Source organism: Lampris incognitus, chromosome 1, assembly GCF_029633865.1.
Source record: "Lampris incognitus isolate fLamInc1 chromosome 1, fLamInc1.hap2, whole genome shotgun sequence".
Taxonomy (NCBI): Eukaryota; Metazoa; Chordata; class Actinopteri; order Lampriformes; family Lampridae; genus Lampris; species Lampris incognitus.
Genome location: NC_079211.1, coordinates 771381 through 793894, shown reverse-complemented (window position 1 = coordinate 793894; position 22514 = coordinate 771381). Strand labels below are relative to the sequence as shown.

The following is a 22514-nucleotide window of genomic DNA, read 5'->3' as shown; positions in this document are numbered from 1 at the left end:
GAGAGTGTGGAGTTGAACTTAACACCGAGATTGGCGACGACAGAGGAGCGGGGAATGAGTTGGCCATCGAGGGACGGACCAATGCTGCCGGCGTTGGCAACTTGGATGGTGGTCCCAATCAGGATTGCCTCCATTTTGGTGCTGTTGAGCTGAAGGAAGTCATTATTCATCCAGGAGCAGATGTCCTTGGGGGGGGGGGGGGGCATTGTGCTGGTGGGAGTAGACTGAGCTCTGATGTTAAAAAGTGTTTTAAAATCATAAGTCAATAACCCAGATAAAGAGGGTGCAGAATGAGTGAGAAAAAGGCAGCAGAAAAATACAGAAAGAAAGCACAGCTGTTGTGTAACTACCAGGATGGCTGCCATGCTCAGCGGCGCCATCATAGGTTTTCATTGTAGGGAAATTGATGGTACAGATTTAGGCCCTTTATAATGATCTCTGCTGCCATTGACACGTCACCCCATGCAGGAAGTGCCCCTGAACGTGTCAGGGAAAGAATGCATGTGCGAATGAGGTACAAGTTTGTTTCAATTTGTTTGCATGTTGACCCCAAACTACATGTCTAACTCTGCATTGATAGGCAGAAGTAATGGGTTGGATTAGTACTCCGTATTGGCCAAAACTCTGAATCGGTATCGGCAGCGAACGTGTGAGATTGGTGCATCGCTGTTTGACACTGCTGTTCGCCGTGGCTTCAGATGGACTGCTGAACAGTCACTGCTGTTCGCCGTGGCTTCAGATGGACTGCTGAACAGTCACTGCTGTTCGCCGTGGCTTCAGATGGACTGCTGAACAGTCACTGCTGTTCGCCGTGGCTTCAGATGGACTGCTGAACAGTCACTGCTGTTCGCCATGGCTTCAGATGGACTGCTGAACAGTCACCGCTGTTCACCGTGGCTTCAGATGGACTGCTGAACAGTCACTGCTGTTCGCCGTGGCTCAGATGGACTGCTGAACAGTCACTGCTGTTTCTCGTGGCTCAGATGGACTGCTGAACAGTCACTGATGTTCGCCGTGGCTTCAGATGGACTGCTGAACAGTCACTGCTGTTCGCCGTGGTTTCAGATGGACTGCTGAACAGTCACTGCTGTTAGCCGTGGCTTCAGATGGACTGCTGAACAGTCACTGCTGTTCGCCGTGGCTTCAGATGGACTGCTGAACAGTCACTGCTGTTCGCCGTGGCTTCAGATGGACTGCTGAACAGTCACTGCTGTTCACCGTGGCTTCAGATGGACTGCTGAACAGTCACTGCTGTTAGCCGTGGCTTCAGATGGACTGCTGAACAGTCACTGCTGTTCGCCGTGGCTTCAGATGGACTGCTGAACAGGCACTGCTGTTCACCGTGGCTTCAGATGGACTGCTGAACAGTCACTGCTGTTTCTCGTGGCTTCAGATGAACTGCTGAACAGGCACTGCTGTTTCTCGTGGCTTCAGATGGACTGCTGAACAGGCACTGAACTCAGCCGTCGCTGTGGTGGATTTCAGCTTTGTTCGTTCCCAACGCCGTATATTCTCATTATACAACAATGCCCAAAGACTACAAAATTTGTGCCATCTTGTTTTTTAATATCAATCTGCATTTCTCCTCCTTCTTGGTAAACCTAGTTTTGAGAATTAGCCAACATTCTAACCAATAATATATTTCAAAGCTCTCTGCAAGCTTTCTCCCTTCATAACCACACATTTATCTCCTTCTATTTTTCAGGTCCGCATGATTCCTTTCTTCTAAACCCCCTGGTTGCATTCTGCTAGTTAGATTGGATCTGTTTTGAGGCAGCAGTGATAATCTAGCCATCCATTCCTCTGCTTCGTCAAGTTTATGAATTTTATTGTGGTTATAATATTTGATGGTTTGAGTGAGAATGTAACTGCAGCGTGGGGTGCCATGCTCAGCTAACTGAGGCAGACTGGGAATGGATCCCCTAAAAAAGAGGGAAATTGTTTGGGCATCCAGGTGGTGTGGCAGTCTATTCCATTGCCTACAAACACGAGGATCGGTGGTTCGAATCCCTGTGTTAACTCCGGCATGGTCCGGTGTCCCTACAGACACAATTGGTCGTGTCTGCGGGTGGGAAGCCGGCTGTGGGTATGTGTCCTGGTCGCTGCACTAGTGCCTCCTCTGGTCGGTCAGGGTGCTTGTTCAGGGGGGAGGGGGAACTGGGGGGAGTAGCGTGATCCTCCCATGCACTACATCCCCCTGGTGAAACTCCTCACTGTCAGGTGAAAAGAAGCGGCTGGTGACTCCACATGTATCGGAGGAGACGTGGTAGTCTGCAGCCCTCCCCGGATCAGCAGAGGGGGTGGAGCAGCGACCGGAATTGCTCGGAAGAGTGGGATAATTGGCCAAGTACAATCGGAGGAGAAAAAGGGGGACAATTGAAGAAGAAAAAAAGAGGGAAACTGTTAATAAGGATTAGGAGTGTAAGGTTTGATAAAAGTCAGGTTTAAAAAGTTGTGAATGTCTTCCTTATGTGCCTCCATGCAGGCGTGGAGATGGAGAGGTTTGCAGACGAGGCTGATGTGGTGATTGTTGGTGGAGGCCCCGCCGGCTTGTCAGCAGCCATCCGTTTGAAGCAGCTAGCCACTGAGCACCAGAAAGAGCTCAGAGTATGTGTGGTGGAGAAAGCCTCTCAGATTGGAGCCCACACTCTGTCAGGGGCCTGTGTGGAGCCCACCGCCCTGAACGAGCTCTTCCCTGATTGGAAAGAAAGAGGGGTGAGTGTCTGTGTGCTTCTGTGTGTCTCTCTCTCCCTCTCTCTCTGTTCACTACACAGGCCCACACACACAGTTAGGTCATTGCCTTTTAGATTGTTACCCACAATCCCAGCAGGGGGCTCTAAGTGTTTTCACTATGAGTTTATTTTAAAGGAATGCTCTTATGGGCTCACACACACTGAGACACACACTAAGACACACACTGCTGACACCTGGTTGATGTGAACGCAGTGTGACACAGCGGCATCGGTCACTCAGTCCCAAGCAGGGCAGTAAGATGTTGTGTTCTTGCCTCAGGCTCCTCTCAACACGGCAGTGACTGAAGACGTGTTCAGCATTTTAACGGAGAAGTACCGAATTCCTGTTCCCATGTTGCCAGGTGAGAGCTCACTTTATTCAACCTAAAGAAAACCAGGCTCGTCCTGTCTGCTTGTTAACAAGTTTAGGATCTGCAGACATGCACGGATCAGGCTCAGGTTATTAAAGGGACATTTCGCCATCATTATTGTAGCTGTTATATCAATGTCTTGAATGTTACTTGAAGAAGCAAAAATTCCAAAATGCACCCAGAATTGGTTGAAAAGGGCAATTTTTCTGCTGACGGGGATTCTGTCTAGATTTGACCGTTTTTGAAGTACAGAGAAACTGAATGAAGTGGAGGGTCTGGAGCACACAGGCAGTAGTAACAATATTTTAATAGGTTCAAACAAAGTAATACTTCAACATGGCGTGTCTTCATCAGAATAAAGAGAAACTAACTGTGAAGGCATTAAATAACTGCCACCAAACAAAGTCTTGTTACCATCAGTTGGGTGCTCCAGACCTTTTCCTTCATTGTAAAAACCTCAGCAGTTGCGTAGTTACACAGTATAATCACTGGGTTGACCTGGTGGTCCTCAGCTAGTGTTATGTTGTACTTACACTTTACTTCTGGAATCTAGAAAAGTCTGCCAGACTGCTTGGCACAATATGTGTGTAAAGGCCAGCGGGTCGCCGAGTGCAGGGCGGTGTAAACTGTCAGCCTGATGAGCACTGATGCACGTAGTATGTGTAAAAACAGGTTTAGTCGCGTACAAGGAAGCCTCTGCATCAGAGGAGCATCCTGTCTGACAGATGTAGAGAAGGACAACACACCACATGATTCCACAAACTTCTTGCTTATTGTTAGTTATCTCAGGTGTCTGTGCAGCAGCTGTGTGCAAGTTCACACGTGGGTTGAAGAGAAAGACTTGCTGTGTGACTTCATGTAAACCCGTTGCACCATGCACACGTGGGTTGAAGAGAAAGACTTGCTGTGTGACTTCATGTAAACCTGTTGCACCATGCACACGTGGGTTGAAGAGAAAGACTTGCTGTGTGACTTCATGTAAACCCGTTGCACCATGCACACGTGGGTTGAAGAGAAAGACTTGCTGTGTGACTTCATGTAAACCTGTTGCACCATGCACACGTGGGTTGAAGAGAAAGACTTGCTGTGTGACTTCATGTAAACCCGTTGCACCATGCACACGTGGGTTGAAGAGAAAGACTTGCTGTGTGACTTCATGTAAACCCGTTGCACCATGCACACGTGGGTTGAAGAGAAAGACTTGCTGTGTGACTTCATGTAAACCCGTTGCACCATGCACACGTGGGTTGAAGAGAAAGACTTGCTGTGTGACTTCATGTAAACCCGTTGCACCATGCACACGTGGGTTGAAGAGAAGGACTTGTTGTGTGACTTCATGTAAACCCGTTGCACCATGCACACGTGGGTTGAAGAGAAAGACTTGCTGTGTGACTTCATGTAAACCCGTTGCACCATGCACACGTGGGTTGAAGAGAAAGACTTGCTGTGTGACTTCATGTAAACCCGTTGCACCATGCACACGTGGGTTGAAGAGAAGGACTTGTTGTGTGACTTCATGTAAACCCGTTGCACCATGCACACGTGGGTTGAAGAGAAAGACTTGCTGTGTGACTTCATGTAAACCCGTTGCACCATGCACACGTGGGTTGAAGAGAAAGACTTGCTGTGTGACTTCATGTAAACCCGTTGCACCATGCACACGTGGGTTGAAGAGAAGGACTTGTTGTGTGACTTCATGTAAACCCGTTGCACCATGCACACGTGGGTTGAAGAGAAAGACTTGCTGTGTGACTTCATGTAAACCTGTTGCACCATGCACACGTGGGTTGAAGAGAAAGACTTGCTGTGTGACTTCATGTAAACCCGTTGCACCATGCACACGTGGGTTGAAGAGAGACTTGCTGTGTGACTTCATGTAAACCCGTTGCACCATGCACACGTGGGTTGAAGAGAAGGACTTGTTGTGTGACTTCATGTAAACCCGTTGCACCATGCACACGTGGGTTGAAGAGAAAGACTTGCTGTGTGACTTCATGTAAACCTGTTGCACCATGCACACGTGGGTTGAAGAGAAAGACTTGCTGTGTGACTTCATGTAAACCCGTTGCACCATGCACACGTGGGTTGAAGAGAAGGACTTGTTGTGTGACTTCATGTAAACCCGTTGCACCATGCACACGTGGGTTGAAGAGAAAGACTTGCTGTGTGACTTCATGTAAACCCGTTGCACCATGCACACGTGGGTTGAAGAGAAAGACTTGCTGTGTGACTTCATGTAAACCCGTTGCACCATGCACACGTGGGTTGAAGAGAAAGACTTGCTGTGTGACTTCATGTAAACCCGTTGCACCATGCACACGTGGGTTGAAGAGAAACACTTGCTGTGTGACTTCATGTAAACCCGTTGCACCGTGCACGTTAGTTCCAGCGTAGAGTTAAGCTGTAACTTTAAATGTACACCTGCTCCCTCATAGGTGTAACGTTGTCCGTAAGTCCACCTGAGGAATGGTGGAACGGTTAGAAAGATAGGAAAGACTAATACCAGAAGACATGACTACAAAAAAGTTGTCGACAACATATTAGTTAGCTGGTGGAAGTAAAGTTGGACCTGTTACACCATCACCATACAGGGAAGTGGATCTTCAACACATGTGAACTGGCTTCATCAAACATATTCTGAAAATGGTTGTCAGTCAAAAACATTGTTTCTTTGTGCGTGTGTGTGTGCGCGTGCGTGTGTGCGTGCGTGTGTGAGTGAAAATTGGTGATGTTTGCAGGTTTACCCATGAATAACCATGGCAACTACATTGTGCGGCTTGGGAACTTTGTGCGTTGGTTGGGGGAGCAGGCGGAGGAGCTGGGGGTGGAGCTGTACCCGGGTTATGCTGCAGCAGAGGTGATCAACTCAAGCCACACACTCTTCTGACAGGTAACACATCAGCACTCTTCCATGATCTGTCACTCACTTATTTTAAATCTTATATTTTGTTTTTTTATTTTTTTATTTTATCTCTATCTATCTATCTATCTATCTATCTATCTATCTATCTATCTATCTATCTATCTATCTATCTATCTATCTATCTATCTATCTATCTATATATACTTAGCACAAAAAGTAAGGAAATGTGTGTGGTAGATTATGTCTTTGTTGTAACAATGCTTCTTGGCAGTAAATCTTATACCATTGGAAAGCCTGTTTATTTGCCTTTTAAATGGGGCCACATGTGTAAGGAACATGCATTTGTGGGATGAGCAGCAGAGCTCAGTATGTGGGTTGCGCACATGAAACATTTGCCAAATCTTCTCTGCCAATGCAAACAGCTTATTTTGCTGTTGCTATTGACTCTTGTGTTGAGCTTCTGGTACCCCAGGTTCTGACCATCAGGTGCCTGATAGAAGATGTATTGCCAAGAAGCTTACAACAAAGAGATAACCTACCAAACACACATTTCCTTACTTTTTGTGCTAAGTTTATATATATATATATATATATATATATATATACACACTCATAAGATAAGATTTAAAAGAAGTGAGTGACCGATCATGGAAGAGTGCCGGTGTGTGTGTGTGTGTGTGTGTGTGTGTGTGTGTGTGTGTGTAACTTCATTAAAAGAAACACTCAATTGTAGGAAAACATACCATTTCCTGCCTTGTCATGCACATCACATGCACAACGTCCAATGAGGAAGGGAGAGGTGCAACATTCAAAAATTCAAAAACACATGATTGCTAACAGTCCAGTGGGGGGGGGGGGGGTAGGTAAATGGTATGTTCTTTCCCTGTAGCTGTATTGACAGCTGATGATTGCTTATGGCATGAAACAGGCTTGTACTGTCTCATAAAGAATTTACTTGACTCACTGGATTATTTTGCTCTTATTTGTTGAGCACTTCCCCTACTTTTGAGGTTATATATATATAGGGATGGGTATTGTTAGGATTTTATCGATACTACTACTCTTATCGGTACGGCTCATCGGTTCAGTACTTTATCGATACTCTTATCGGTTCTTTTTGATTATTATGCACGAAAAAACACACTTAATTAAGAACAGAATCGACATTGCTTTATTATTCTATTATATAACTTTATATAAATATAAACAAATATTATTTATTCAGCAGCAACAGCAGCAGCAATGTTTTAAATGCGTCTGAATTATAGACTTTATAATCAACATTCAACAACAACAAATAAGATAAAAAATAAAAGTAGATAAAGATAAAGAAAAAAAAATATATTAAAAATAAATTTTTACAGCAAAAGGCTAACGGAAGTTCAAACAAACAAGAACCTAGAACATTATCCTAACAGTTCTTCTGCAGAAAAATCAACATATCTGCCTTCCGGCAGGAGTCGTGATCTCTCCTGACTTATAGTGTGCCCGGCTATTAGCCTAGCCAACTCCATATCTATGGCTTATATATTTGTAGCTAAACAATTAGCTAAGCAATTATATTTTATTTATTGGCCTATTCGTAATAATTTGTTATTAGCCTAGCTAACTCCATATCTATGGCTCATACGGCTTACCTGTAGTGGACGTGGATGGAACACTACGAGTAAAGCAGTCGAAAACTCCGCATTTCTGCAGATTAATACCATGTTTCGACAAACGATGTTTCTACAGATTGCTTGTATTGCCACCCTTACTGGCAAATGATTTGTTGCACTTGTGGCAACGAGCGTTGTTGTCATCGACTTTTGAAAAATATACCCAAACTTTTGAACGTTTAGTTCTCTCCGCCATGATGAGCCCTTGAGCAGAGCTGTCTGTGTGTGTGTGAGCGAGTGTGTGGAGCACAGCACAGCCCCGCCCCTTGCGCAGTAAGAGAGAGAGACAGAGAGATGGAGAAAACGGCAAACAAGATTATGTTCGCGACGTTTAAATTCCTCGAAAAACACAATTGCCACAATATAAATCTCACTCCATGATTTCTCGAGTACCTACTGACTACCGATAGCAGAACCGAAAACGTCGGATCTTAAAAATGCTCCGGTTTTTTACTAATTTAGAACAGGTTCCCGTTTAGAACCGGGTTTCGGGGGGCATCCCTATATATATACACACACACACACACACACACACACACTATATGTACAAAAGTATTGGGACACACTTCTTAATCATTGGATCCAGGTGTTTCATTGCCACAGGTGTATAAAATCCAGCAGCTAGCCATGCAGTTTACATTTACAAACATTTGTGAAAGAATGGGTCGTTCTGAAGAGCTCAGTGAATTCAAGCGTGGTACTGGATGCCACCTTTGCAATAGGTCAGTTCATGAAATTTCTTCCCTGCTAGATATTCCACAGTCAACTGTAAGTGGTATAGAAAAGTGGAAGCGTTTAGGAACAACAGCAACTCAGCCACGAAGTGTCAAACTGCGTAAAGTCACACAGCGGGGTCAACGATTGCTGAGGCGCATAGTGCGTTGCGTAAAGGTTACCAACACTGTGTTGACTCAGTAACTGCAGAGTTCCAAACTCCCTCTGGCATTAACATCAGCACAAAAACTGTGCCGGGAGCTTCGTGGAATGGGTTTCCATGGCCAAGCAGCTGCATGCAAGCCTTACATCACCAAGCACAATGCCAAGTGTCGGATGGAGTGGTGTAAAGCACGCTGCCACTGGACTGTGTTCTGTGGAGTGACGAATCACGCTTCTCTGTCTGGCAGTCTGATGGACAAGTCTGGGTTTGGCAGATGCCAGGAGAATGTTACCTGCCTGACTGCATTGTGCCAACTGTACAGTTTGGTGGGGGGGGGGGTAATGGTGTGGGGTTGTTTTTCAGGGGTTGGGCTAGACCGCTTAGTTCCAGTGAAGGGAAATTGTAATGCTTCAGCATACCAAGACAATTTGGATAATTCTATGCTTCCAGCTTTGTGGGAACAGTTTGGTGAGGGCCCTTTTCTGTTCCAGCATGACTATGCCCCAGTGCACAAAGCAAGGTCCATGAAGACATGGTTGGGTGACTTTGGTGTGGAAGAACTTGACTGGCCCGCACAGAGCCCTGACCTCAACCCCATCGAACACCTTTGGGATGAACTAGAGTGGAGATTGTGAACCAGGTCTTCTCGTCCAACATCAGTGCCTGACCTCACAAATGCTCCGCTGGATAAATGGGCAAATATTCCCCACAGACACACTCCAATATTTTTGGAAAGCCTTCCCAGAAGAATGGAAGCTGTTATAGCTGCAAAGGGGGGACCAACTCCATATTAATGCCTATGGATTTAGAATGGGATGTCATAAAAACTCCTGCAGGTGTAATGGCCAGGTCTCCCAATACTTTTGTACATATGGTGTGTGTGTGTGTGTGTGTGTGTGTGTGTGTATATATATATATATATATATATATATATACACACACACATTAGATTAGATTAACCATTTGCCTAATATTGTGATATTGTGTAGACCCCATCGTGCCACCAAAACAGCTCTGACCCATCAAGGCATGGACTCCACAAGACCTTTGAAGGTGTACTCTGGTATCTGGCACCAACACGTTAGTAACAGATCCTTTAAATCCTGTAGTTGCGAGGTGGAGCCTCCGTGGATCGGACTTGTTTTTCCAGCACATCTCACAGGTGCTTGATCGTATTGAGATCTGGGGAATTTGGAGGCCAGGGTAACATCTCGAACTCTTTGTCATATTCCTCAAACCATTCCTGAACAATTTTTGCAGCGTGGCAGGGCACATTATCTTGCTGAAAGAGGCCACTGCCATCAGGGACTACCATTGCCACGAAGGATTGTACTTGGCCCGTAACAATGTTGAAGTAGGTGGCACGTGTTGACGTCCACATGAATGGCCAGACCCAGGGTTTCCCAGCAGAACATTGCCCAGAGCATCACACTGCCTCTGCCGGCTTGTTTTCTTCCCATAGTGCATCCTGGTGTGCCATCTCTTCCCCAGGTAAACAACATTCCCACACCTGGCTGTTCACATGAAGTAAAAGAACACGTGATTCATCAGATTAGGTCACCTTCTTCTGCTGCTCCATGGTCCAGTTCTGACGCTCACGTGCCCATTGTAGGCACTTTTGACGGTGGACAGGGGTCATCGTGAGTACACTGACCAGTCTGCAGCTACACAGCCCCATACACAGCAAGCTGCGATGCACTGTGGGTTCTGATACCTGTCTAGCATAGCCAGCATTATCTTTTTCTGCCATTTGAGATGCAGTAGCTCTTCTGTGGGATTGGACCAGACAGGCTAACTTTTGCTCCCCATGTGCATTAATTAGCCTTGGGCGCCCATGACCCTGTTGCCGGTTCACTGGGAATCCTTCCTTGGACCACTTTTGGTAGGTGCTGACCACAGCATACTGAGAACTCCCCACAAGACCTGCCATTTTGGAGATGCTTGGACTCAGTCATCAAGCCATCACAATCTGGCCCTTGTCAAAGTCAGTCAGATCTTTACGCTTGCCCATTTTTCCTGTTTCCAACACATCAACTTCAAGAACTGACTTGGGATATATTAGCCCTTGCTGGCTAATATATCCCACCCCTTGACAGGTGCCATTGTATCGAGATAATCAATGGTATTCACTTACCTTACAGCGTCTTGATGCATGCTCAATAATCCAGGTCAGAAAATCAAAGAAGGTTGAATCAGTTCATTTGAACACAACATTTATTGACGGAAACGTTTCATCATCTTCTACGTGACCTCTTCAGTCTCAGCTGGCTGCAAGCTTCCCCACCCCTTATAAACAATACAGTTGCCTAACAACCGAAACCAACGATCAGTTTCATATGTAAATATGATTGTGACCATTATCCAGGGTTTTGATGGTCATGTGTACTATTCACAGATTATCCCTATTCACTCCCCTTCCCCAGCCGCTGTGTCAGTGGCTGGGCAAGGGGAGCAGTCCCCCATTAAACAGGCCCTGGTTAAGTGTGGTTATCCTAACTGGGCGTTGGTCAAATCCAGGAAGACATCCAAACAGTGCACCAGCCGATCGAAGAGAAGAGAGGACAACAGCTGTCTAAGTGTAAACCAGTGGTGATTCTGTATGTGGAGTGTTGGAAAAGCTGAGACACGTATTTTCCAAACACCACATCTCAGTTGCTTTCAAACCCCAAAACACGCTGCACCAGAAGTTGGTCCACCCCAAGGGTGGGGTCCCTTGGCACAAACAGAGCAATATAGTGTACGCTGTTCAGTGCCAGGAGGATTGCCATGACTTGTACATTGGGGAAACTAAACAGACACTGGCCAAGAAGATGGCACAACACAGGAGAGCTAACACGTCAGACCAGGACTCCACAGTCTACACCATCTACAGGCCAGTGGCCACTCTTTCAGGGATGAGGATGTGCACATCCTTGATACGGAGGAACGCTGGTTTGAACGGGGAGTCAAAGAGGCCATGTGAAGAGGGAACGACCATCCCTGAACCGAGGAGGGGCTAAGAGTACATCTGTCACCAACTTACAAATAACCATCTTAACCCTAACCCTATTTGCAACTATTCCCCAATCCTCTGTGAATAGTACACATGGCCATTGTAACTCTAGTTAATGGTCACACCATATTTGCATATGAAACTGGTCATTGGTTTGGGTGTTATGCCACTGTATTGTTTATAAGGGTGGGGACACCTGCAGTCAGTTGAGACTGAGGTCACTTAGATGATGATGAAATATGGCTCTCAATAAACGTTGTGTCCAGATTAACTGATTCTACCTTCTTCGATTACCTTACAGTGGTTTTAATGTTTTGGCTGATTGGTGTGTGTGTTTGTGTTTTTATTATCTTTAATACATATTAAATATATTAATAAATCCTCTCTACTACTACTACTACTACTTTCGGCTGCTCCCATTAGGGGTCGCCACAGCGGATCATCCATTTCCAATATTAATAAATCCTCAATATTTAATAATTTTAAAGGAAACTAAAATGCCTAACAACCAAAAACAAAACTCCTGCCACTGAAATCTTTTTTCTTCTTTTTTTTTATGCTTTATTTGACACTTCGTGTCAGGCTGCTGTGGCTTTGACCTACCTCCAGCCTCTTTCACTCCTCTAGTGGGTTATAGCATCAGTAAAATACCTTGAATACAAAATCTTCTGATGTGTAAAATCTTCAAAATGTGAATGCCTTTGTGTGTCAACCTCAATTCATTAACCTGCATCTATATTTGCTGGATAATCACAGAAAAACGTACTTACGGTTGATTCATACATGGCTTACCATCGACCCTGTTAGGAACATAGTCATTCAGCTGGCTTCATTAAACCTATTTACATTTCCCACTCATCCTCAGGTGTTTTCTCTCCATCTGTCTCTCTGTCGGCCAGATCTTGTACCATGAGGACGGGAGTGTGAAGGGAATTGCCACCAATGACGTGGGCATTGCCAAGGATGGTTCACCAAAGGTATTCTTAGAAATGTACCCAATACACATTTCATGGAACCAAGATGGTGTTGATTCCATATTCCACTTTGTAATAACCATAAGCCAGAAATTTGAATCAGTTCTTCTGGACACAGAGTTTGGTGGGAGAAATGTTCCATCACTCATCGAAGTGATTTCGTCAGTCTCAGTTGACTGCAGGTATCCCTACCCTTATAAACACCGTAGCTGCTTAATGACTAATACCTACTACCTCCATCGCTTCAACAACAGGAACGCACATGACGAGGGACTTAACATCATAACAGACCATTGTTTCATCCACTTCCATAATGATGTCCCTCACCTTATCCACAACATCGATATTGTTCTGAATGTGATGTTCATTACTGCCTACCAACGGGTTAAGAATAGATGTCAGAAACTTAAAGATGTTATAGGTCACTGAGTACAAACAATAGGCTGTAATGGCACATCCTGTTTATGTATCGTAGGTAAACCATACAGACTAGGTGTAGCTTCCTGTGGGTATAATCTGTGGTACAACATTCTGTCAATAGCATTGTCCTATTCTAACAGCTTCAGACAACCTTAATAATAATAATAAATGGTGGTCCGCGGTGGTGTAGCGGTCTAAGCATCGGCTTTGTGTCGATGCAGTTGCCCACTGGGGACTGGGGTTCGCGCCCCGGTCTCGTCAGATCCGACTATGGCCGGACTCGATGAAGCAGCAATCATTGGCAAGTGCTGTCTTCGGGAGGGGGGCGGAGTCGGCTTGTGTTAGTCACGTGAATGCGTCTCTGTGTGTGTCGGAGGAAACAGTGGTTCGGCCTGGAGTCGCCTTGTCACGAAAGTGGGGAGGCGGTCTCCTTCGAGACTGCCGGCCGGAGAGATGCAGTTGGCGAATGCATGCAGTGCGAGGTAGGGTGTTTGAATTAAAATAGGGATCGATTGGCCACTAAATTGGGAGAAAAAAGGGAAAAATCAGAAATAAATTTTAGAAAAAAAAATAAAAAATAAATGGTAAACTTTATTTGTATAGACCTTTCATACATAAAATGCAGCTCAAAGTGCCTTACATTAAAAACAGGGGAAACAATAAAAATCAACAACAATACAGATAAAATAAGTTAAAAACAATAAAACACAGACCTAAGCAAAAAAGCATAAAATAAGGCAAGAAAGAAAACTACAGTGCAAGATAAAAAATAAGAATAAAAAGAAATGTAAAGTGGAATTAATTAAAAGCAAGAGTATAAAAATGGGTCTTGAGCTGATTCTTAAAACTATCTATGGACGTTGCTTATCTTATTTGTTGGGTGAGTCTATTCCAAGCCGCCGGTGCATAAACAACAAAATGCTGCTTCGCCATACTTTTTGTTGTTCATTCTAGGGACATTAAGCAGGCCAGCACCAGAGGATCTAAGAGAGCAGCTCAAAACATAATCAGATAAGCAGTCAGATAGGTATGAGGGTGCTAAACCATGTAGAACTTTAAACGCAAGTAAAATAATTATAAAATCAATCCTCAATGCTACAGGAAGCCAGTGCAAAGACACTAAAACTGGAGTAATTTGATCACATCCTGGTTTTTGTTAAGACCCTTGCTGCCGCATTCTGTACTAGTTGCAGTCTATCGATACTTTTTTGGGTAAACCAGTAAGAAATGCATTGCAATAGTCTAGACACGACGAGATAAAAGCATGCGTCACCTTTTTGGCGTCTTCCAGGGAGAGGTAGGGTCTAATTCTAGCAATATTTTTTAGGTGAAAAAGGCACCCTTTGTAATATTGTTGATATGTGACTTAAAGTCCAACACAGAGTCAATGATAAAACCCAGGTTTTTTTTGCTACAGTCTTATTCTGTGCAGCCAGACTTCCCTTCTACTTGATGTAATTTCTCTCTGTGCACTAGTAACTATTATGAGAATTTCTGTCTTGTCTTTGTTCAATTTGAGAAAAATTTCACTCATCCACTGTTTAATACTAGACAGGCAATTCATCAAGGGATTGAGAGCATTGGGGTCATCTGGTGCTACAGAAAAATATAACTGAGTATCATCAGCATAAAAATGGAATTTCACTCCATGATCACAGATAATTTTCCCAAGCGGCAGCATGTACAGACAGAACAATAAAGGACTAAGAATGGAACCCTGTGGAATACCTGAGAAAGTTACATGTTTGCCCGAGACATGGTCAGAAAGACTAACAAAATAGCTTCTGCTAGTAAGATAAATGTAGAACCATGATAGGGCGGTGCCTGAAAGGCCAATCCAATTCTCAAGGCAGTCTAGAAGTATTGTCATGATCGAATGTATTGAAGGCAGCCGTCAGATCGAGGATTAAAAGAATGGAAGCATTTTTATTATTAGCGCTCACTCTGAGATCGTTAACTACTTTTACAAGCACTGTTGCAACACTGTGTCCATTTCTAAAACCAGACTGAAATTTATCATGAATGTTGTTTTCATGCAAAAACCCATCCAATTGTTTATATACTGCCTTTTCCAAAATATTGCCCAGAAAAGGCAGCAGATTAGAAATGGGCCTATAATTGCTCAGCACCGACGGATCAATATTATTCTTCTTGAGTAAGGGCTTTACTATAGCTGTTTTCAGTGAATCAGGAAAGATACCTGATTTTAAATAACAGTTTATAATATCTCCTCCAAGAATCGTCACCTTAATGTGGTGGAGGGGTTTGTGTGTCCTGGTGATCCTGGGAGCTGTGTTGTTGTCAGGGGCAGTAGGCCCTGGTAGGGTCTCCCAAGGCGAATTGGTCCCAGGGGAGGGGCCAGACTAAGAGCGATTCCCACAAAAACCCAATGAATTTACACCAGCAGAGTTACAGCACCTCGCGTGGAAAAGGGAAACCGGGGCCCCCTCCTGGAGCCAGACCTGGGAGGGTAGCTTGCCGGCGAGCGTCTGGTGGCCGGTCCTTGGCCCATGGGGCCCGGTTGGGCCCAGCCCGAAAAAACAACATGGAGCCACTACCCCCACCGCCATACGCAGGGATGAGCATTGGGGTGGGGTGCAATGCAGGCCGGGTGGCAGGCAAAGGCGGGGACTGGTGCGTGCTGACTTCTGGCATCGCAGATTGGTTCTCAGGATGTGGAACGTCACCTCTCTGGCAGGGAAGGAGCCTGGGCTGATGCGGGTGGTGGAGCAGTACCAACTAGATATAGTTGGGCTCACCTCCACACATAGCATGGGCTCTGGTACCAAACTTCTGGAGAGGGGCTGGACTCATACTTTTCCGGAGTTGGCCAAGGTGACAGGCACCGGGCGGGTGTGGGGATACTCACAAGTCGTTGGTTGAGCGCCGCTGTGTTTTGAGTTCTCCCCTGGGGAATGAGAGGGTCGCCTCTACATGACTGTGAGTCGCTGGCGGGAAGTCTGCGACTGTTGTGTGTGCTTATGCACCAAATAGCAGTTTGGAGTATCCGGCCTTCTTGGAGTCTCTGGGTGGTGTCCTGGATAGTGCGCCACCTCAGGACTCTATAGTTCTGCTGGGGGACTTCAACACTCATGTGGGCAACGATGGAGAAACCTGGAGGGGCGTGATTAGGAGGAACAGCCTCCCCGATCTGAACCCGAGCGGTACCTTGTTATTGGACTTCTGTGCGACACATGGATTGGCAATAACAAACAACATGTTCAAACATAAGATAGTTCATAAGTGTACTTGGTACCAGAACACCTTAGGCTGAAGATCGATGATAGACTTTGTGGCCGTGTCATCAGATCTGCGACCGTATGTTTTGGACACTCTGGTGAAGAGAGGAGCAGAGCTGTCAACTGATCACCACCTGGTGGTGAGTTGGATCAGATGGCGGGGAAGGCTGCCAGACAGACCTGGCAAACCCAAACGTGTAGCGAGGGTGAACTGGGAACATCTGGCGGAGGCCCCTGTCCATGAGGTCTTAAACTCCCACCTCTGGAAGAAGTTCTCTTGTATCCCGAGGGAGGCTGGGGACATGGAGTCTGAGTGGGCCATGTTCAAAGCCTCCATTTGAGATGCGGCAGGCAGGAGCTGTGGTCATGAGGTCATTGGTGCCTGTCGAGGTGGCAACTTAAGAACCCGATGCGAGATCCCACTTCTGACACCAAAATTGTCGTGGATTTTCCTTTAACCTTTTAATGGGCTCTTGCCCCAGCAACCTCTGGGAAGAATAATCATCGGACAAATATTGGAGCAAACAGAGAATCTTTACTGCATCTGCAGATGGAGAGTCATATGACCACAGAGAAGTTAGTCTGTGAGGATATGCTCTGCCCGTATACTGGAGATAGGGGTTTTTATAGCACAGTCCGTCGTGTCATACACTATGTTTCTTGCATTAACCAAGGTGTTGTCTTACAAAGGAATGCAGGAAAACATCAATCATGTTCTGTTACTGGTGAGTGTCTGTAGATTTATTCTTTTACTGCCCAAGGCCGGAGAGGCCCTCATGTGTTAGTGACCATCTGTTGTTATCTTTGTGTGGAAAGTTTCATACACACAGAGAAGTAGAAAACTACAGAGTTCATAAGGAGTACGTTTTGTACTCCACAATTCCCCCCTTTTGTTCATCATTGAACACCAAGAGATAACATAGAAATAATACAAATCAGCACACATAACATGCATATACAGAAATGATAAACGGTGTTTAACCAGTGTTCATCATAAAGTATCATTCATACGGGGGAGTTGCTGTCATCAGAGGAGGTGTAGGAGGATTCAGAACCAGAGTCCTTGGGGGGGGGGCAGTGGTGGTGGAGAGGGGGAAGACGAAACAAGGTCCCCGTCCTGTTGGGCAAGGAGGTGATAATACACAAGCTGAGTAGCAATGAGGCCGTGTATCAAACGCCGAACTATGGGCACAATGCAGCAGGTGAGGAGTAGCAGGGCACCCAGGAAAAGTGATGCTGCTATGGCTAGGCGAGTAAAAGACATCAGGACCCATTATTTGCATCAGCATCTCCGACATGAACTGCACTGGATCTTCACTGCCTTCAGGAATGTTCAGTACATGGAGATTGGCCCTCCGAGATCGGTTCTCGAGGTCGTCGATTCGGTCCTGCAGAGACAGGTTTTGGGTTCGGAGCATTTTGATGGTGGACTCAGCTGCAGTTAAACGTTCAAAGTTGTCACTGGTTACAGACTCCACAGAGGCAAGGCGATTTCGGACTCTCAAAGCCAAACCCAAATCCGTGGTCTCCAGAGCTAGGTAGTTGGTGCTAGTCTCATCTAGACAACCAGAGGGGTCTTCATGTGTGGGAGGATTGGCTGGGCCAGGAGCAGACCACCCTGACCTCTCTCACCCGGAAGCTGACCGGGACACCTTGGAGACCACCCTCACACCGACACAGCTCCTACAGCCGCGCTATGTGGCGGGTTGTTCTTTGTTCTGTCCAGCCGGGAGCCTGTCTTTCCGTGGAGCATACCCCGGGGCCCTGGACCCGGTACCACGGGAGTGGGGGTGTTACCCAGCCCGTCTGGAGGAGGGGGAGGAGCAGGTGGTGACAATATCTGGAGGGAAAAACTTTCAGAGTGAAACTGCACAACACTGAAAACAATGTCATTCTAGGATTCTGAAGATTCGTAGTCAACTTGATTCAATGTTCTTCAGATACTTCCGCTATGATCTAAGTTTGTATTTGTTTGTTTCCTATGAAGTAAAAAAATCAAAGAAAACTGTGAAGAAAAAGGCTCACAACCATCCTAAATTTCAATTCCTCATTCTCACTACCCCTCTTTTTACATAAGAACAAAACACATTGTGTCAACCCATTTAACCATGAAGGAAAAAAGAAAAAATGAAATTATGATATCAGTTTGTATGTCAGTTGTTAGTAAACCAAAAACAGTTTCATGCAGTCAAATGAATCGGACTTTCATTTCATCCAAGCTGTCCACAAATGTTCCGAAGTCTGTAATGTTGTACTTATGTGAAATAAATTGTCTTTAAAACTAGAACAGATGAGGGATGATAAAGATAGTTGTTGTCTCAGATCCTGAACGTTCAAATAAACCTAAATTAATAAAACCATAAGGTATCTTGTAAATCACTGAAACAATGAGCTGTTTGAAGACAAAAACAAATGCCCCCCATCTTAACCAAGTGAAACAACAAGCCCCTTTCAGGCCCCAAAAAGAGGGAGGGGGGTGGGGTTTCAAAGAAAAGAAACGCTCAATTAACAATACAAAGAAATTGATGTAATCAGCCAAAACCAAATAAATCAAACCAGAAATGAGTCTTATGAGGAGGTTCAAACTCATGGTAAAAAATAACATAAACGTAGCCATAGCATAGACCTTTAAAACGCAGGACTCAGTAGGTTTCATTCATATTCAAATAAAATGTAATCGTCCTCCACACAAGAAATTGTCAAAGAAATGAATACCCTCTAAAAAAAAAAATCCTAAAATTCACACCTTAGTGTCGAAAAACAAAAACAAGTTCAATTTAACACAGAGTTAAGTCAACATAAAAACAAATGAACCAATGGGTGTCTTCTAACGGAAAGAAAAACAACAACAGCTTAAACAACATAACTGTGGTTTACATTGTCCCTGTTACTCTCAAGGCAACCCCCCATTCCCCCAAGGTGTGAAGTGGGTAGGCAGTTGGTTCCCACCAGTTATTCTTAAAAAAAAAAATCTCAGTAACAGAAAGAAAAACAGAATAAGTAAAATTAAAAATATTGCAACTGTGGCGTTGGACATAAGAGTTCTGCTTAACAGTTCAGAAAATGAAATAGGGACAGGAAATCCTTCGGTTTTGGGGAATCCTAAAAGAAGTGAGGACAGGATCAATTTCAAGTGAAAAATACACAACAACTTTTTCAATGCTCCAAAAAAAACCAAATGGATATATCACATTTTATATGAAGTACCTCAGAAAGAAAAGAAGTAGATTTCTTGAAAGGATTTGAATAAACAATGCTTCAGGTTGGTGACTTTCTAAAGCCAGTTGTTTGTCACACAGGAACAAAAGCCGGGTTGGGTCTGATAAGGATGCTAAATGAGGTGGTCTCTGAAAAACCCCTCTCACACCCCAATTGTCAGGAAAACAAAATGTTTGGAAAAGCCAAAACAAAACCTCCCCCGGCTTTTATATCCCCATTTAAGCCACTCTCAAGTACTTGCAACTTCTAAACAACACAAAATGGCCAGACGGACAAACACGGAACAAACTATGAACACACACACAGACAAGTCATGTCAAACACAAAAGTCAGTCAGGGTCAGTCAAGGCAACCCCCCCTTTTCCATGGACTGTCGGACTTTCATTAGTTTATTCTTGCTCAAAGTTCCTTCAACAGGAAACTCATGACTCTGTATCCAGTCTAAAACATATTTTACCGAGTCTTCACCATATTTCCTTATCATTATCTGATAGATCAGACCCTCCATATCTATCGGGGGCAGTTTACTGCCCTTGTTACCCATTCTTCTTTATTTTATTTTTTCTCACTTAACCCTACCAGGTAACCACTTTTATTAGTGTGAGACCGAGGGTAAACAACCGCTTAACGCAGCGCCGGTTCACTTGATCCTACCAGGTTATCACTTTAGAAGTGGGAAACCGAGGGTAAACAACCGCTTAATTGTCAGTGCACGACCTCATACGCGTTTTAAATGATCATTTTATCCTTTAAAGAATTCTGCTTACCCGTACGATGAATCTCCCAGGGTTTCGCTGAGGAATCTCGGCGACACCGACCAAACGGACCACCCGCCTCTCCCTTTCTTCTTCTCAAACCTGGTGAGGTTATTGGGAGATCGGTGACTATGTCCTCGTCCCGAGATGATCAGTTAGCCAGTTGTCCGTTTGGTGGGCGATGCGAGATCCCACTTCTGACACCAAAATTGTCGTGGATTTTCCTTTAACCTTTTAATGGGCTCTTGCCCCAGCAACCTTTGGGAAGAATAATCATTGGACAAATATTGGAGCAAACAGAGAATCTTTACTGCATCTGCAGATGGAGAGTCATATGACCACAGAGAAGTTAGTCTGTGAGGATATGCTCTGCCCATATACTGGAGATAGGGGTTTTTATAGCACAGTCCGTCGTGTCATACCCTATGTTTCTTGCATTAACCAAGGTGTTGTCTTACAAAGGAATGCAGGAAAACATCAATCATGTTCTGTGACTGGTGAGTGTCTGTAGATTTATTCTTTTACTGCCCCAGGCCGGAGTGGCCCTCATGTTTTAGTGACCATTTGTTGTTATCTTTACTGCCCAAGGCCGGAGAGGCCCTCATGTGTTAGTGACCATCTGTTGTTATCTTTGTGTGGAAAGTTTCATACACACAGAGAATTAGAAAACTACAGAGTTCATAAGGAGTGCATATGGAGTACGTTTTGTACTCCACACCTGGATCTCCTAAAGTCCACAATGATCTCCTTTGTTTTACTGGTGTTCAGGACCAGGTTATTGTCTGAACACCACCCAGCCAGATGTTGGACCTCCTCTCTGTAGTGTGTCTCCTCATTGTTGGTTATGAGTCCCACAAGTGGTGTCATCAGCAAACTTCACTATAGTGTTGGAGGAGTGGATGGGGTACAATCGTGGGTGAAAAGGGTGAAGAGGGTTGGACTGAGCACACAACCCTGCGGTACACCTGTGTTCAGGATGAGGGTTGAAGATGTATGGTTTCCTATCCTGACATTTTGTGGTCTGTGAGTGAGAAAGTCCATAATCCATGAACAGAGTGAGGTGGGTAATCCTAGGTTGCTGAGTTTGTGTACCAGTTTATGGGGGGTTATTTGTGCTGGGAGCTGAGAGGATGGTCTAGTGCTGAGATAAAGCTGCATGTCATCAGCGTAGCAATGGAAACTTAAACCGTGGTGGTGGTTTACCAACCAACTGCTATCTCGAGTGACAATCCGTTGCCGTCTTACAACACTGTGATTGCAGCTATTCCCCAGTCCTCTGTGAATAGTACACGTGGCCATTATAAATAAATAATGGTCATGGCATTTGCATGTGATCGGTTTCGATCATTATGCAACTGTGCCATTTATGGGGTTGGAGATACCTGCAGTCAGCTGAGAGTGACGAAGTAACCTAGATGAGCGATGAAACATGTCTCCCACTAAAATGTATATCCAGATGAACTGATTCAACACTCTGGGATTACCTTACCTGGATTACTGAGCATGACTCAAGACATGATAACCATATTAATTAAGTGGCTCTGTTATAGCCATAGAGAGGACTTTATGGAGCGAAAGGCAGAGAGATACACTAGCCTGTTCCTGTTTTTTCTTTTGTCTTTTTTCTTTCTTAGAATCAGATTTATGTTAATCAGTCCACATTTCCATGAACATCAATTCTGAGAACCTGCTTGAAATCTTTGTTGTATCCAGATACATTATTAATCTTTCCCTGTTCCCCCATTCTCTCCCTCCCCTCTCCCCCTAGGATGTGTTTGAGAGGGGGATGGAGCTGCATGCTAAAGTTACATTGTTTGGGGAGGGCTGCCATGGCCACTTGGCCAAGCAGCTATACAAGCAGTTCAACCTGCGAGAAAAGTGTGAGCCACAGACCTACGCCATTGGCCTGAAGGAGGTACGTTCCCTAAGCCAGTCAATTTGCTCCATCGTTATGACACTTTGAAGTTGTCTTTCATGTTTCTCCATATTGTATGCTGATGTCCTCGTGGTGTTCTTCTCCTGCCTGAGCACACTGTAACAAATTGCAATAAAGTGTTGAATCTTGATAGGAGGGAATTTGGTGCTTGATGGCATCAACCAATTCGCCATTCATAATGAAACAATCGCAATGAACAGACAGTACACGTTTGTGCACAGTTGCTGACTCTTAGTGAAGGTCAACGCAATCAGTAATGCTGTCTCGATAGACAGTACTCCCAAAGATATCTTTTCCGGTGGTTTGTATGACTGTCCTCACAACACATTCATATATATATATATATATATATATATATATATATATATATATATATATATATAGTTAAGTAAATAAATATAGCTTTGTTAAAAGGAACACTCAAAGGTAGGGAAAGTGCTCAACAAATAAGGAGCAAAATAATCCAGTGAGTCAAATA

General features: G+C 44.7%; 1 protein-coding gene across 1 annotated transcript in view; it reads left to right on the top strand.

Annotated features, from left to right (window-relative positions):
* Positions 1-22514, top strand: part of etfdh (electron transfer flavoprotein dehydrogenase) — an 83861-nt gene that overhangs the window by 16820 nt on the left and 44527 nt on the right. The window contains exons 3-7 of the mRNA XM_056286790.1: positions 2486-2715; positions 3013-3094; positions 5842-5960; positions 12393-12470; positions 21869-22015. Coding sequence (XP_056142765.1) covers positions 2486-2715; positions 3013-3094; positions 5842-5960; positions 12393-12470; positions 21869-22015 — 656 coding nt within the window. The remainder of the gene's footprint in view (positions 1-2485; positions 2716-3012; positions 3095-5841; positions 5961-12392; positions 12471-21868; positions 22016-22514) is intronic.